This window comes from Canis lupus, chromosome 4, assembly GCF_048164855.1.
Source record: "Canis lupus baileyi chromosome 4, mCanLup2.hap1, whole genome shotgun sequence".
Classification (NCBI taxonomy): domain Eukaryota; kingdom Metazoa; phylum Chordata; class Mammalia; order Carnivora; family Canidae; genus Canis; species Canis lupus.
Genome location: NC_132841.1, coordinates 56,154,738 through 56,172,367, shown reverse-complemented (window position 1 = coordinate 56,172,367; position 17,630 = coordinate 56,154,738). Strand labels below are relative to the sequence as shown.

General features: G+C 42.1%; 1 protein-coding gene across 8 annotated transcripts in view; it reads left to right on the top strand.

Moving 5' to 3' along the window:
* GALNT10 (polypeptide N-acetylgalactosaminyltransferase 10) overlaps positions 1-17,630 on the top strand; it is a 216,585-nt gene that overhangs the window by 49,360 nt on the left and 149,595 nt on the right. The window contains exon 1 of one of the 8 annotated variants that reach the window (XM_072824413.1): positions 7,873-7,944. The exons of the other annotated variants lie outside the window; for them this stretch is intronic. Within the exon in view, the coding sequence (XP_072680514.1) occupies positions 7,888-7,944 (57 nt within the window). The 5' untranslated portion in view covers positions 7,873-7,887. Of the gene's footprint in view, positions 1-7,872; positions 7,945-17,630 lie in introns of those variants that run through there. 8 annotated transcript variants of the gene reach the window in all.

Here is a 17,630-nt window from a genome sequence, read left to right as displayed (position 1 = left end):
AACTAGAAGCCAAGCCTCCAGCCCAGTGCTCAGACCATGACTGACTGCAAGCTCTTAGTTTTCATTGCCACATTCCACACCAGTTGGGGATGAGAAGGCTCGTTTTCTCCTAAACCCAGGGCTTTGCCCATGCTGGGAACTGAATGACCGCCTGGTGATGGATGGATTACATTGTGACATATCATTTGCACAGCCTGCTTTACTCATTGCATAATCACAGCCACATTTGTACAGAGAATCATTCCAACCTGCTGTGAAAATGAGATGGGATTCCAACCCCGGAAAGGCTTTCCTGAGGAACATCAGAGCAGGTTTGTTCTGTGAGCCCAGAGGGCAGTGCTGGGACTGTCAAAATTGGGGGAGTTCAGTGTTTATCCATTTAATAAGTAAGTTTAGAGTACCTCCTCTGTGCCAGGGAGGGTGATAATCTAGCAGTCAATAAGGATGGCAGATGTGAAAACATATAAGCCCAGTAAGGTAGAACAGATGCTGGGAGGGAAGCAGGTGCAGCAGCAGAGAGGGCACACGCAGGGGTAGTCACGGCTACCTGAGAACAAGAGTTCAAGCAGGCACCAGCTCTTGGATATATCTGGAAAGATGAATGTGGATTTGCCAGGCAGAGGGGGACCAGGCACTCCTGGTGTGAAAAGGCCACAGTGTTTGTGGTCCCCAAAGTAATTAGGTGTAGAGCCTGGGAGGGGCCCAGAAGTAAAATCAACATAGGGGTGCCGATCATCAGGGGACTGGTGCTTTCCGCCCAGGAGCTAGAACTTGACCCCAAGGACCATGGGGAGCCACTGCAGAGATTCAGGAAGCTCACACAGCAGAATGAATGGCTGAGCTTTGCAATTTGAAAAGCTCATCATGTCATCCTGGAGAGCAGACCAGAGGCCAGAAGACCTATTTGAAGACTTGCGTGGTGGTGCAGGAGGATGAGATGAGGACCAGAACTACCACCACAGCAATGGGGATGAGCATGCAAAGACAAAGAAAAGAGGCCATATATGGGAATTGTCAAAGATACGGAGTCATCGTGACTCAGTTACCAGGTGGACATGGGGATGAGAGGGACAAGGTAATATGAACTATAGCAATGACAGCTGACATGCACTGCACACTTTGCTGTGTACCAGGCACAATGCTAAGCACCACCTGGGTTATCTTGTTTCATCCTCCCTGAAGGCGCTGTCCCTGTAAACTTGTTGTCCTCAAGTAACCGTTGAGGGAATTGGCTCAAAAAGGTTACAGCTTGCCCCCTATAACACAGAGAACAAGTCACATAGCTGGGATTTGAATCTAGGCAGTCTGCCTCCCTGAGCCCCTGCTTTGAATTGCGCTGCCCCACGGTTGCTGGGGTTTCTGGCTTTGGTCATTAGATGAACGTGGACACTTTAATGCCAGCCATACAGAGGAGTCAGAAGGGAGAGGATACCCTCGTCTGATCATCCCATATTAGGACCGGAAGTGTTTTAGGCTCAGGGCTCAAATAAGTTTCTAGAATGTATGCAAAAATACTAAAAATGCTTAAGAAAGGTGTTGAAATAGCTCACCATAGGTTTGTATCTTTGCAGCTTTGCTTCCTTTTCTGATGCAATGGGAGAGGCACTAGATTGGGAGTCAGATCCAGCTTTTTGTGTAGCCTCTGTTGGTTTCCAATCACATGTTCCTGAGTAAGTCACTGAAGGCCCTTCTGCACTTACATAATGAGGTTGTTGGTTTTGTCTTCGTGTACATGGAGGTTACCTGGAGAGCTTGTTAAAACAGATTTCTGGGACCTACCCCCAGAGCAGTGATTGAGTTGGCTTGGGGTGGGGCCTGAGAATTTGTATTTCAGGGAGATGCTGATGCTGCCAGACTGGGAGCTACCCTTCAAGCACCACTGCTGTAGGCGATCTCTCTTCCCTTTGAGCTTCAGGCCCCATTGTCATGGGTTGGAGCACACCAGGCAAATAAGTACCTGTATCAATACCAGAGGCTGTTCCAAGGCAAAGAGCATTAAACAAGTGACAGGTATGGCACTTTGAAATGATAACTAGATACAGTCCACCCTGCCCTCCCATCCTCTTCTATTCCTTTTCATCCTTTCCCCACCACCAGTGACCTCAAACCTAGCCCCTTCCCCAGAATAATTTGTTTCCCTCTGTGGTTGTTGGGATCGATGGGTCAGTAGAGGAATCCCACATGCCAGCTATTATTGGGGCCAAGACACCTGCCCTGAGCAGTTGATGAATTGAAGACAGCCAGGACAGGCACAGGCTCCTCAGATCTTAGGACTCAACCATTTTTCATAGAGCAGCCAACAGACCAACCTTCCACCTTGGTTGCAGTGGCTCCTGGCCTGACTATTGCTGTGGGGTGAGGAGAGGAAAAGCTTCTCTCTCTTTCTTCCCCCAGATCACCTGTCTCGGCTTTCTTGGCCTTTAGGGGCACATAAGGGAATATGTTGTTGTTGTTGTTGTTGTTGTTATTGTTTTTCCTGACCACACTCCGGGCATGAGCAGCTTTGTGCCTCTCTATGACCCTGTGCCAGAGATCTGATGAAAAAATTTCAGGGAGACAAATGGAGATTACATGGAAATCAATCACACGCAGCTGGTGTTCTCTGCAGGCAACTGTTCAATTTTATTTCCTTTTCATTTTTCTCCCTGTTCCCTGGGATCAACTCCTTTAAGAGCTTGACACCAGCTAGAGTTGTGTGATTAAGTGGTAAACTTAAGCTGGCTGCTGGAACCTTCTGTTTCTACAGAGATTGTTCAGGGCAACCAATTGGGTCATACGTTCTCTGGACCACTGAGGGCATAAAGCCTATTTAAAGGCATTTTTTTTTTTTTTTTTTTTTTTTTAGTCTTACTTATAAGGGTCTAGGTATGCCTTTTAAATTATTTTCCCCTAAAACCCATTTGTAATTTTGGATCCTTTGGGCTGCAAGTAATAGAAGACCCAATCATTTAAATGATACAGAGATTTATTATGTCATGTAAATAGAACCCTAGGAGAAGGACAACTGTGGGATTAATTAATTCAGTGGCTCAGCAACAGGATTTGAGATTTGTATTCCTACCATCTTTGTGCTCTGCCATACTCAGCATGTTCTCCCAAGTTAAAGTTCCTCATTGTCCCCAGGTGGCTGCTGTAGCTTCAGACATTACACGTAGACACAGACACCTGCAGGATGGGTAATTGAACAAAATTGGAGTTCTGTTAGGAAGGAAGAAGGGGTTGGGGTGAGAAGTGACCACTGGGATGGCTCAATCCAGGTATCAGTCCTTATTCAGAAACATTTACTCTTTCTCTTCCTCCTAAGCTAATAACATCTTACATAGGCATAATGAGACTTCCACAGTATGCCCTCAACTACTTTTCTAGTTTTATTTCCTACTGTTCTTTGCACAGAGGCCTTGAGTAGCCAAACAGAACCACTTGCCTTTGCTGGAATGTGCCACATCTTCCATCTCTCCACTTAGCTTTGCTTAGGCTGTACCCTGTATCTGGAATACACTCTCTTTGTGATCCCTATCTTGATGCAAGACATGTCAAGGACAGAGATAGATATAGCCCCTTTCTTTTCTCTCTCCTGTTCCTATTTTTTAAAAACAACCTTTTTATTGTAAAATAAAATACAAGATACAGAAAACCATATAAAACAACTGCAAACTTAAAGAATTTATTTTAAGATGAATGCCCTTGCAACCACCACCAGCCAAAAAAATAAACTGTCGGCAGTCCCTCTAGAAACTCTTTCTTGTACCCTATCCAACCACCGTCCCTGAATGTGACCTAACACAGCAATCATGTCCTTCCATTTAGAAAATAGATTTATCCCCCAAATGTGCATCCCCAGTCATTCAATCTTACCCATTTTAACACATGATATTGTTTAAGCCTTTTAAGCTACAGGTTCCTCCACCAGTTCTTTCTTTTCCTTATAATTTGTCTTTTGAAGAACCCAGACCCATCAGTCTAGACGTTGCTGATCGTACATTCACGGTTCAGATTAACACCTTCCCCTGTTTTATTTTCTGCAAATTGGCAGCTGGATCCAGAGACTTTCTCAGACTGGTGTAGATCCCTCTGGCAAGAATGCAGGTGACACTGTGCTTCTTCATCAGAAGGCACATGACGTCTCTTGGCATCATGATTCTATCATTTCTTCTTTACTTATTTGGTGGAGTCTGTTCAAGTCACATGCCAAGTTTTCTGTGGCACAATCCCAGTAGTCTTGATTGTTTTCTTTCTCTCTGATACGTTCAGATGTTTCAGATGCATCTGGTACATATCCTGCCCTCGACCTGAGGTCAGCCATTCCTATCAGAACTCTCTTGGTTTCTCTTAGTGCGAAATGGTATTTGAAGACCATCATGGGGGAATTAGAGATGCTCTTTGCTAGTGGACTTGCTCCTGGACTTTCCACTGGACAGAGTATAAATGTATAAATATGTATATTTTGATATTTTATTTACATTAAAGATCAAATAGCTCATGAATTCATCAATATATGTTTAAATTCAAAGCTGGAGGGTTTTTTTCTTTAATACATGTTTATCTCCTTTCCTCACATGAAGAACCCTGGTTTTCAAGAATACAGGAGATAATGGAATTAAACTCTTTTGCCTTATTCCATACGACACACACAGCAAATGTTGGCATCATCACAATATAACATTGCTACCAATATGATTCCTTGAAACATTTTTTTTGCATGAACTTTCCCCACTCCCTCCCCTCAACTTGTCTTATAGTTGTCTTTTATTGTGCATACTACTCTTTCCCTCCTAACTCCCACTTAGTCTTGGTTCCATAGGTAACTGTATATTTAATGTTCACCATCAGTCCATATGTTGATATTTCTGCAGTCAGTTTGGTTGTCTATAAGAGACAAGCTTGTTCTATAGGTCATTCCTTAGGAAGACCTCATGGAAACAATATCTCTTGAGTTCTTGAATGTTGTAACAGTTGTGTCCTTTTTACTGGAAAGTCAGTTTTGCTGGATATAAAATTCTTGGTTCATATTTTCCTTCCTTGAGTATCTTGAATATGTTATTCCCGTTTCTTCTGTCATAAAGTGTTACTGTCAAAAAGTCTGCTGGTGATCTAATTTTCTGTCCCTTGTTGTACCTTGCCTTTTTGTTGATACCCAAAAGGATACTCCTTCCTTCCTCCTTTCCTTCCTAGTACATTTGCTGGATTGTGTCTTAGTGTTCATCATTCCAGACTGATATTCTTAGTTATGTGGTATGCTCTTTCTCTCTGTCATCTTTAATTAGTGAAGGAATCCTTCCCCAACTCATGCTTCTAACCCAACTAATTAATACCTGCTCAGTTGATTCTATTTTTGAACCAGTGTCTAGTAAGGAAAATCAGACCACCAAAATTGGCACAGACTCACCAACATACATTGGTTAATTATGTGAAGGAAATAGGTGACTATATCAAAATTTGGGCCTTGTAAGCATGGCAGATGGGGAAAAGAGCTCTTGGGTAAGCAGTTCCAATACTTGCTACAATAGTGAGTGTTGTGATTCATTAATGTCCCTCATAGGCATTGGGCAGAGATAATGATGAGTGTCCTGTATTTGTTGCACATGGTGCAACCCTCTACAGTTAAAAAAAAAAAAAAAATGCTTTCACATCTCTTGTCTCTACTATTATTTCAAAACTATCCTTGCCCTAAGCAGTTCAGGAACTATCATCCTTATTTTAGTAGTGACATGGAGACACAGAGAGTCAGATTGACTCACAGAATGTCACACAGCTAAGGATGACATCGGGGTTTCCTGACTGTGGATCTAGTATACCTTCTACTTTCCCATACTTCACACCTCTGTGGCTGGCTGAAAACCAGATTTCTTTTATTTTTTAGGAGAGGGACGCTAAAAAGGAAGCTTGGGGGTTATTAAGGGTAGACCTTGTCAGTATCATAGTCTGGTCAAGACCTTGCCCTATAGGGAGCCTTTATTCCTCTTCCTGTTTCTCCCCGTTTTACCCTTTTCCCCCTCTTCAGCCTTCTCCAATGCTTCTTCAACAGCTTTATTATTGAGGTATAATTCACATACCACGGCCACTCTTTTTTTTTAATATAAATTTATTTTTTATTGGTGTTCAATTTGCCAACATATAGAATAACACCCAGTGCTCATCCCATCAAGCGCCCCTCTCAGTGCCTGTCACCCAGTCACCCCCATCCCCCGCCCACCTCCCCTTCCACCACCCCTAAGTCCGTTTCCCAGAGTTAGGAGTCTCTCATGTTCTGTCTCCCTTTCTGATATTTCCCACTCATTTTTCTCCTTTCCCCTTTATTCCCTTTCACTATTTTTTATATTCCCCAAATGAATGAGACCATATAATGTTTGTCCTTCTCCGATTGACTTATTTCACTTAGCATAATACCCTCCAGATCCATCCACGTCGAAGCAAATGGTGGGTATTTGTCATTTCTAATGGCTGAGTAATATTCCATTGTATACATAAACCACATCCTCTTTATCCATTCATCTTTCGATGGATACCGAGGCTCCTTCCACAGTTTGGCTATTGTGGACATTGCTGCTATAAACATCGGGGTGCAGGTGTCCTGGCATTTCATTGTATCTGTATCTTTGGGGTAAATGCCCAGCAGTGCAATTGCTGGGTCGTAGGGCAGATCTATTTTTAACTCTTTGAGGAACCTCCACACAGTTTTCCAGAGTGGCTGCACCAGTTCACATTCCCACCAACAGTGTAAGAGGGTTCCCTTTTCTCCGCATCCTCTCCAACATTTGTGGTTTCCTGCCTTCTTAATTTTCCCCATTCTCACTGGTGTGTGAGGTGGTATCTCATTGTGGTTTTGATTTGTATTTCCCTGATGGCAAGTGATGTGGAGCATTTTCTCATGTGCCTGTTGGCCATGTCTGTGTTTTCCTCTGTGAGATTTCTGTTCATGTCTTTTGCCCATTTCATGATTGGATTGTTTGTTTCTTTGCTTTTGAGTTTAATAAGTTCTTTATAGATCTTGGAAACTAGCCCTTTATCTGATACGTCATTTGCAAATATCTTCTCCCATTCTGTAGGTTATCTTTTAGTTTTGTTGACTGTATCCTTTGCTGTGCAAAAGCTTCTTATCTTAATGAAGTCCCAATAGTTCATTTTTGCTTTTGTTTCTCTTGCCTTCGTGGATGTATCTTGCAAGAAGTTACTGTGCATGGCCATTCTTTTTGAAAGTACATTTCAGTGGTACATCCACCACCACTAAGTCTTCCTTTCTTAGTAACCCTTATAATTTTGCTTCTGGAGTGGGGAGGTTGACAGAGGAAGAGGGTGGTGGATGCCTTCCTGAGATCCCAGATCTACTCCCTTCTAATGGGCAGCAAATGCAAATTCCTAGAGGGGCTCTAGAGGCCAGTTGCGTGAGTGATGCCTGCCTATGTAAGAGAGTGGGTCAGGTTGGGAAGAGAGCAGATGGTTGGAGGATATGGCCCCTCATCTCAAGGGGCATCCACTGGCAACTCAGCTACTGCCAACTGCTGCCATATAGGAGCACAGGGATAGGTTACCAGGCCTTGTGGTTATTCCAGAGAAACTGGACATCTGGAACTTTAAAAGAACTTTCTGGATTTTTAGTATTTGGAAAGATAAGTTTATATTGTTTTAAAAAGGTACTGTGTATGGTCCATTGTAGATTGGAGGTGACCTTAGACCTGCAGTTTGAGACTTTTTTTCATTAATTTGATTTATCTCATTTTATTTCATACATTCCCATTTATTTTGCATTTCTTTCATGTATTTATTATTATTTTATATTACCAAATAGGTGAGGTTTTCTTGGTGTGTGGTGAGAGGCAGCTTTTGGAAACTGAGTGCCACATCAGCTCCCAGAAGTTCCATTAGTCGAATGTAATTGTGTTCTTCAATATGAAGTCTAAACAGTGCCGTGGAAGAGAGAGGATTTGTGATGCATTTTATAATCAGGTATCTAGTTCACATATTTAGCTTCAAACACTGTCATACTGTTTGGATGGGATGGCTTGACTTCCCCCTTTTTTCATCATTCACCACAGATGTTTTCGATGTTAGCACTTTGATGTGTGGGCTTCACTGGCCATCTCATGAACCCAGATGCTGCCATCCTTCCCTGCCACCTTATCTGTGTCCTAGCAAAGGAAAGAAATAACCCTATTTGACCAGGCACTGCTTCTCTGTGTCATCTGTTATCTCTCTGGTTTTTATAACAACGCTGGGAAGTTATCACTCCCGTTTTAGACATGTAAAAATGGAAGCTCAGAAAGGGTTAGCAGTTGCCCAGAGCTGTTTATCTGGTCAGTTCTCGTCAGTTTTGAATTCCATTTGCTGAACTTCAAAACCAATTTCTTTTGACTTCTTTATGCTTTCTTGTCCTTATGACTATACTTTTTTTTTTTTAAGATTCTATTTATTGAGAGAAATAGCATGTACTCAAGCAGAGGGAGGGGCAGAGAGAGAGGGAGATAATCTCCAGCCAGACTCCATGCTAAGCACCGAACATGACATAAGGCTTAGTTTCACAACCCCGAGATCATGACCTGAGCTAAAACCAAGAGTCAGATGCTTAACTGACTGAGCCACCCAAGCACCCCTGACTATCCTTTCATCTGAGTAGAATTGTCTGAACCTGGGTATAAAATTGAATTTTAGAGGTTGGAAAGCCCCACTTCCTCTCTGCCTTCCTAATATTCTCTATTTTTTTTTAAAAGATGTTTGTATTAGGACTCTTCCAGTTGTAAATAACAGAAACTCTTTTCAAATGGGCTTAAGCAAAAGGACTTTTGGATTATTTTTAAGTAGAAAGACTGGGGAAGTACTGCCTTCAGGCATGGCTGGATCCTGGAGCTTGAGGTCTTCAGTAATGTGTGCTGGGGGCTGGTTGCTTCTCTTCAGGCCATCTTTCCCCCTCTTGGTGGCAGGAGGCTTCCCATAGCAAAACGCTTCCTTCCCTCAGCTTGGCAGCTCAGGAGAAGGAGAAAATCTCTCTTCTGATCTTTGTAATCAGAATCACTGAGCCAATCTCTGTGTCCACTCTTTAAGCCTTTTATGGTGGTCAGGAAGATACCATCCTCTTTGTATGGGACAGCTCTCTACTTGTGGAACTGAGGCCAGCCCCCCTAAACAGTGTGAACTGACACTGGGAGAAGGCTAGCTCCACAAGATCAGGGTGTAGGTTCTAGAAAAACAAAGGAATGAAGACTGAGAAAGCAATTGCCTGCTTTTATATTTAAAACAACAAATATTTTAACGTTTATTGAGTGTCATGAGGACCAAAAAACACCCTTAATAAGGATCCTCGCTTTCCAAGGAAGAAAGGCCAAATGCAGAATTTTAATACCTCTTCAAAAACAGGTAATCTGTTATCAGCAGTTCAGATATTCTCCTTAAAATAAATAAATAAATAAAAGAACCAATGGGGCATTTGCGAAACCCATACTTTTCAAAATAGAAAAAGAAAGGCCAGGTTTGGGCAGCCCTGGTGGAGCAGTGGTTTGGTGCTGCCTGCAGCCTGGGGTGTGATCCTGGAGACCCGGGATCCAGTCCCACATCGGGCTCCCTGTGTGGAGCCTGCTTCTCCCTCTGTCTGTGTCTTTGCCCCCCTCTCTCTGTGTCTATGAATAAATAAATAAAATCTTAAAAAAAAAAAAAAAGAAAGGCCAGGTTTTATTTTCTCATGCATAACTAATATATGTACAATGCCAATTTCCTGAGGTCTTAACACAACTTCTTGGTAGAGCAATGCTTCATTTATCTGATATCATTAGGGAATGAGGTTTTCTGGATGAGTAGGATTTTGCAGATATGTTTGTGTTTTTAAGCTTTAAATCTGTAAAAAAAAAAAAATCTTAAAGCACTTCTTTGTACTACTGAATATGCTGATATAATGAAAATTAATAAATATTTCCTCAGCCACTTATAACACCATGCTTCTAGAAGTTAGGATAGATACCAGAAGGTATGAGAATCCACAGAATAAACATGGTCCTTCTCTTCTGACATGGTCTGGGAGTAGGCGAATGACTGTAACATTTATATGAAAACAACCATAAGTACGCTATGGAATAGAATGCAAAATTCTTAGGAATTTTATAGGTGAAACCTGAGTTAATTCACTAGCCAGTTTCCATCTTTCTTTTCCCTCCCACCCCTTTTGCCTCTTCCCCAGTATGTCCAAACTGCTTTTCTTCTTCCATGTATGTTGGCTTGAGGTCTTCTCATCACTACTTGGTCTTTATTCTAGGGAGCATTGCCAGGAAAAGCCAGACAGTCAGGTTTTTTAAAATGAATAACATTAAAATTCACACTTATACCTAAATCAGACTTGGCATGACAGAGGTTCTGTTATTTTTCTATATATTTTTTTTTCATATTTGAAGATCAATCCAGAATTCCAATTATAATTCTCTCAGATGGTGATTTTTTAAAAGTTTATTTAGTTCATAAACTTTTTTTACTTTTATTTTGAAATAATTTTAGATTTACAAAAATATTACAAAAATATTCCTTTGTTCCCTTCATCCAGCTTCCCCTAATGTTAACATCTTATATAACCATAGTACAAATTATATAGACCCACTAAATGATGTTATTATTATTTTTAGAGGGGGGAGGGGCAGAGGGAGAGGGAATCTTAAGCAGGGTCTGCACTCAGTGTGGAGCCTGATGCGGAGCTCGATCTCACCACCCTGAGATCATTACCTGAGCCAAAATCATGAGTCAGACGCTCAGCTGACTGAGCCACCTAGGTGCCCCGTGAAATAATATTGTTAACCAATCTACAGACCTTATTTGTACTTTGCCGTTTTTCCCACTAGTATTCTTTTTTCTATCCCAGGATCCCGTATCACGTTTAGTTGTCATATATCTCCTTAGTGTCTTCCAATATGTGACGTTTCTTCAGCCTCTTCTTTGTGTTTTGTGACTTTGACACTTTGAAAAGAATAACCAATTGTTTTGTAGAATGTCCCCCAATTTGGGTTTGCCTGATGTCTCTCATGCACATGGGCAAGAATTCCATAGAAGTGACATGTGCCCTCAGTGCCACATCAGAGGTACATGATGAGTTATTATCAACAGTGTTAAGATGATATATGCCAGGTTTCTCTAGGGTCAAGCTACTATTTTTCCTTGTGCAATTAGTAATTATCTTGTAGAGGGATACTTGGAGACTATGTGTATGTCCAGTTGTAGGACATTTTTCTTCAAAGGATCTTTTATGTGAAAACCTAGCACAAGGTTGCCTGGGTGGCTCAGTGGGTTAAATATCTGCCTTTGGCTTAGGTCGTGATCTCAGGGCCCTGGGATCAAGTCCTGCATCAGGCTCCCTGCTCAGTGGGGAGTCTTCTTTTCCCTCTGCCCCTGCCTGCAGCTCCTCCTACTTGTGTTCTCTCTCTCTTTCAAATAAATAAATAAAATCTTAAAAAAAAAAAAAAAAAAAAAAGCCTAGCACAGAAAACAGATAGAAGTGAGTTGTTTTCATTGAAATGGACATGGGATGGGGTTGGCGGCCCAGCAGTCTCTGCCCTCTTCCCTCCCTAACACAACTCCTGAGTCACCTCTGTTTAACTGATAAGCCTCTGTGGAATGCTGTTTGAAAATCATGGCTCTGGACCATGGTCTTTGGCTTTTGTCTTTTAACAATATTTACATGTGCAGTGGGAACCTGTACTCAGAGTATTCCCCAAGATGGTGTTCTTCCAAATGGAAATGAGCAAAATTATATTTCACTTAAGCAACATGAAGTATTACTAATGCCAATCAGCAAACATTTATTTAGCATCTTCTGTGTAGCTATCACTGTGCTAAATCCAGGGAATGTAAGATTCATAAAACAGAATCCTTGCCCATTAATCCTGTATCTTTTTTTTTTTTTTCACAACATTGAGAACTCTATGATCTAGACTGAAAGAAGAACCATGATGGAAGAAAACAAAACATATTTGGCTTTTACTGGGGGAAAGATACTTGAGGTTTTGGGGTTGCGTTTTTGAGTGAGTGCAGAGGCCACTTTGACCTGAGTAGCCATCATGTCTTGGTCAAAAGCAATTACTTTCCTTCTGAGAAGCATGTGTGCTTTAGTGGGGGAAAAAAAATGAGAAAGACCATTCTAACCCCTCCGGCCCCCCGAAAAGAAACCACCCTTTGGTGCCTTTGATTCTCCTTCCCAGATTTGAAAGACTCCAAATTCTTGTCCTTCATGGATGAGGTGTTTGAGCTGTCCGTAATTACATTATTATTCCAGACACTGTCTGAACGCTTCTTGCTGAGGAGGAGGGAGGATTAGGCCGAGGAGGAAGCATGCAGCCAGTCATCTGCCCCGAGCCTGGCAAAGGAGATTATGCCTCTAGAAACGAGGTTTCTGGCTGAGGCTTTGTTACTTAATTAGTCTCCTGTCTCTTTTCCCTTTATGACAGTGGCAGGATCCAGGACGCACCCCCTTTTAGATGAATGCAAATGCCTCTAACGAAGTTTTATAATTGTTCATTTTAAACAAATCAGAAAATTGTCAAAATCACTGTAGTCTCAGGGAATTCAGGGATAGGAAATAACTTTTAAAGGCATATGTTTCTCAAGGGAGTAAAGTAGCAAATACCATCTCTTTAAATTCTGTTTAACATGAAGCCTTTATTGATTGCTCATGATGGTTCTGCACAATTTAATGCTCTTTTAAGTGAATATTATTTAGCTTCTTCACGCAAGTCAGTGCAGACTTGTGGATCTGTAAATTTAGATGCTGATCACAACCAGAAGTCAATGTATAAAACAGTAACAATTTAATTAACTGGTAATAGATCTTATGCAATGTCAGGTTAAAGGGAATGTATAAATATTGCTTTATGAACAAGCCTTTGCAAAGTGTAGACACCGGCCGTTCCCTCTTCTCTCCTTCTCATGGGAAGAGTTATGGGATGACCCTATTAACTGCCAAGGAGTATGAGGTTGCGGGGGGGGGGGGGGGGGGGGTTACTCATTATTAAACAGCTGTGTCCAGCCAATCAGCCTTGAAGAATTTGACTTCAGAGGTCAGTTAAAGATTCCTGACACCATTAATTTCGTTTTATGAGACACCACTGAAATGCATCAATTCATGCTTTGTCTTTGTCTTTTGATGTTTGAGAAAGGAAGAGAGAAAGTTTTGAGAGCTCCTTAAGTAGATTGAGCAAAAGAGCAAGCATTAATTCAACATGCTCACCTTGCAGGTGGGGAGACTGGGAAACTGAGCCCCAGAAAGAGGGAGAGCTGACCCTTGGCACTGTCATGCAGCAGGGGAAGCCAAGGAAGTTGACTCAAAACCTAACATCCCTTAGCAGCCTTGCCCTAATTTCTTGTCTCTTCAGGAGCTGAGGCCCGTGGGCACTGGAGTTCATTCGTTCGGCAACTCTGTATTAAGCACTAATATATTCTAATCCCTGAAAAAGCATTGTGTTGCCCTTTCTCCAAGTAGCCAAGTGGGCCTCAGGTGAGAGTCTTATTCCTACTACCTGAAGCATATCTGCTCCACCTTAGAGGACCCAAAGAGCCCTGGGCTAGGACTAGACGTCATGTGGTCTATGAAGGCCACCTGAGGCCAACCACTAGCCCAGGTGAGAGCCCCTTGCATGGACTTCCTGTGGGTCCCTGAGTTCTGCGGTGCTCACATTTTGTTGTTGTAGCTTGTTTAATCGTCCTTTCCACCCAGCTAAAAGCTCAAGAGGGAAAACTCCTACCTGTCGAGCTCAGTGTTGTGCATCCAGGGCCTACCACACAGCACCTGACACATGTAGATGCTTCGTGATGATTCAAGAATGAATGAATTCACCTTAGATCCGCAAACCTTCACATGCAAAATGGGCGCCATCACTTGTTCCCTTTCTACCCCATGCAGGGACAAGTGAGCTAACATTTGTGGAAGAGCTATAAGGTGCTACACAATGTGAAGAGGTAGCGCCTGTGAGTTACTAGTGCTATTGTGGTGCTGTAGCTAGGCTGCCACCATATTGCATTAGCTCTTGCATTTATCACCCTTTGACAAGAGCACATCTGAGTTACTGTCGGTAACATAAACTGACAGTATAATGTCTAGAATGAGAGACTCTTAGCTTTTAAAGAAACCTCACATGTGTTCCCCCCACCCCACATTATAGATGAGGGAGGGCCCAGAGGAGTTGATTTACCTGCCTTGTGTCATGCAGAGGATCTGTGGCTAAGCCAGGAGTAGGTCCCAGGATCCTTGATCCTGCCCCCCTGCAGCTGAGTGCTGCAAGTCTTCCTTGCTGTTGGAGAAGCTGTGGAGAATTTAATTAGCTACAGTCTGAGATGTGATACATGTCAGAGCTCATTACCGTGGTGGAGCCGGTGGGTCTCACTCTGCAGTGCTATCCCCTGTTGTAGTTCAGTGCCCCCAATTAACTCCAGCGCTCAAGACAACCCAGCTGGCAGGTGTTGTGGAGGGCCACTTCAAGGCAGGTGCCCAGATTCTACTGTGCCCCTCAGACACATTCTCCTCCACCTCAGCCCAATCTGCCACCTTCCCCTGAGATGCCTCCTGATGCCAAACGGAAGCCTTAGGGTATCGAGAAGCATTTCCCACTTAAGAGGCACAAGATCATTTTGCTAAGCTCTGACCAAGAGTTTGTACAAGGTTAGTGTGCTCATCAACCTAGAGACCTCTCCTAAGGTGTTGATGTGGTGAGCAAGAGGAAGGTGCTTTAGGACCCACCACAATCACAGATGAATACCAACTCTGGACTAGACTGTTTTTATTCTTTTAATGCTAACATCAGGAAAGGCAAAAGAAGGTTGGGGAACAGGTCCAGATGAAAGAAAGCAAAAGAGACATGATGAGTAAATACAATGCAGAATCCCTGATTGGATCCTGGTACAGGGAAAAAATAACAGCAAAAGCACTTTGGAGACAAACAGTAACAAGTGTTGGCGAGGAAGTAGAGAAATCTGAAGCCTCATGCATTGTTGGTGAGACTGTAGGATGATGCCGCTTTGGAAAACAGTCCCCATTTCCTCAAAAGGTTAAACACAGAGTTCCCATGGGACCTAGTGATTCTACTCCTAGCTGTCTACCCCAGAGAAATGAAAACATATGGTCACACAAAAACTAATATGTGAATGTTCGTAGCAGCATTATCCATAGCAGACACAGGGTGAAAACAACTCAAATGTCTATCAACTGATGACTAGATATACAAAATTTGGTTTAGCCATACTATGTGGTATTATGAAGCTGTAGAGAGGAATGAAGTACTGACGCATGCTACACCATGAATGAACCTTGGAAACCTGATGCTAAGTGAGAAACCAGCCACAAAGGACACCTATTATGTGGCCACCATTTATATAAAATGTCCAGAAGAGGCAAATCCATAGAGACAGAACATAGGTTAGTGGTTTCCAAGTCTGGGGAGAGGAAGAAATGGGGAGTGATTGATAATGGCACAGAGTTTCCTTTTGGGGGTGATGAGAATGATCTAGAATTAGTGATGAAGATTGCACAATGTGGTGAGAATATTAAAAACCACTGCACTTAAAAGGGCAGATTTTATGTTGTGTGAATTATGTACCAGTTAAGAAATTAATAAAAGTAATTTGGATGGGGGCCTCCTGGGGGGCTCGGTGGGTTGGGCATCTGACTTTTTTCTGGCTCAGGTCATGATCTCAGGGTCCTGGGTTCGAGACCTGCATTGGGCTCAGGAAGTCTGCTTGAGGATTTCTCTCTTTCTCCCTCTGCCCCTCCTCTCTCTCTCTCTCTCTCTCTCTCTCTCTCTCAGATAAATATATCTTAAAAAATATAATGATTTGAGGGAAAATTTGAATACAGAGTGTAAATTAGATAATTTGTATCAATATGATAATGGAATTGTGGTTATATAGGGAATGTTCTTTTGATTGAGAAATGGATGCTGAAGTACTTAGGGTTAAGCATCATGATGTCTGCAGTTTACTTTCATATGATTCAGCAAAAAATGTATAGAGAGGTTGGTAAGCAAGTGTGATAAAATACTAATAATTGGTAAAGCTAAGTGAAGGGTATACTGGTGTTCTTTTTATTATTCATACAGCTTTTCTTTGAAATTGTTCAAAATAATAGGTTGGCAAATAACATTTTTTAAAGTGAGGTGGAAGTATTAGAATACCAAGGAACAGAGACAAGAGAAAAAGCTTTATGGCTGTCCCCCTTGACCCTTTAGTCTCTCTAGGATAACAAATACTTGTTTTAGCCTTCCCTAGAGGAAATTAATTCCATTTCTGAGCAGTATAGACCCCCTCTCAGCTTTTAGGGAGTACCTGAAACCACAGCCAAATGCTGCAAGCACACATGTCATCTGTCAAAGAGGAGACTTTCTTCTGACCTCCAGTGGGCAGAAGTGACCGCCAAGGGGACCTCCACTCACAGCTCCCTCCCTGACCTTATTCCAGGGGTGGGGAAGAGTTGTGGTAGGTAGGTTTTTATCACTCTTCTTTAAGGGAAACACTGAAAAATAATCAGCAAGTATAATTTCTGAAGACAAAGAGTTCTCAGTGAGTTTTCCAAACCTTACATGTCTTCCCTTGTTGGCAATATTTATATTTCGGGAAGGGATGTAAGGAGCCTTATGGTAACTTGTCCAAGCCCTTATTTTTTATCTCACTCCCCAACGTATGAAAGAACCAGTCAGGTCTCAGGTAGTCTTTAGGCTTATGACAGAGAACTTCACCATATCACTTCCAGAAAAATGGTAGAACCAGTAGTGGAGAACATCAGACCTTGGAAGAAAGTGACCTCCTTGGAAGGCATCTCAGAGCTGCTTTGTTTCCAGATGTCAATGAAGCCTTCCTTGAGAGAAACCCATTGCTCTCATACCTTGTACCCACCCCAGAAGTGTAGTCAGGAGCATTTGCAAAAGCTTTCAACCAACAACTGCTTTTATAGTCTGCAGACTGATTTTTCAATGTGCAGATTTGCTATAAATTTATAGAGTGTTTTGATTCTAAATTCACAATGTGCATCTTTAATGGCTCCAAGTTTGGATAATTTCGTGCTGTTTATATCCTAGCAGCAATGGTTTATGCATATTTCCCAAGCTATTACCCTCCTAGGAGAAGAGTGAACAACCTCTTTTTACAAAAGACAGTCCCATATGTCCTGGTTTAGTGTGTCTCTCTCCAAAGATCATTTTGTATTGAGATGCAAGGAGAGCATGACAGCTGGATGAGGCACCCACCCCAGTTTGCAGGCAGGTGGGTTTGTGGGTTTTCTGGATCCTCCTACCTGGCTCCCAGATGGCCCTGTATTTGAAAATCACCAATTAGGCACTTTGCAGTCACCTGGAGTTTTTCTAAGATATTTTTCAGCCTCATTAAAAAAAAAAAAATGTTGCCCACTTCCCTCTATCAGCAAAGAACTTTGTTATCAACATGTGACGCGAGTCACATGTTGATAAAAAAAAAAGAGAGCCAGGAATTTGCTCCAGGAGTCCAGCTTGAGACGGTAATCAGAAATGTGAGATGGATAGGATGTTTATTGAAACTTACAAAAAAATTTTATTGTAGTAAAATATATATAACATGAAAAAATGTAATAGTGGAAAATTGAAAGCAATTAAATGTCCAGCAGTAGGGGATATGATTCACCCATGTAATAGAATATAATGTACCCTTTG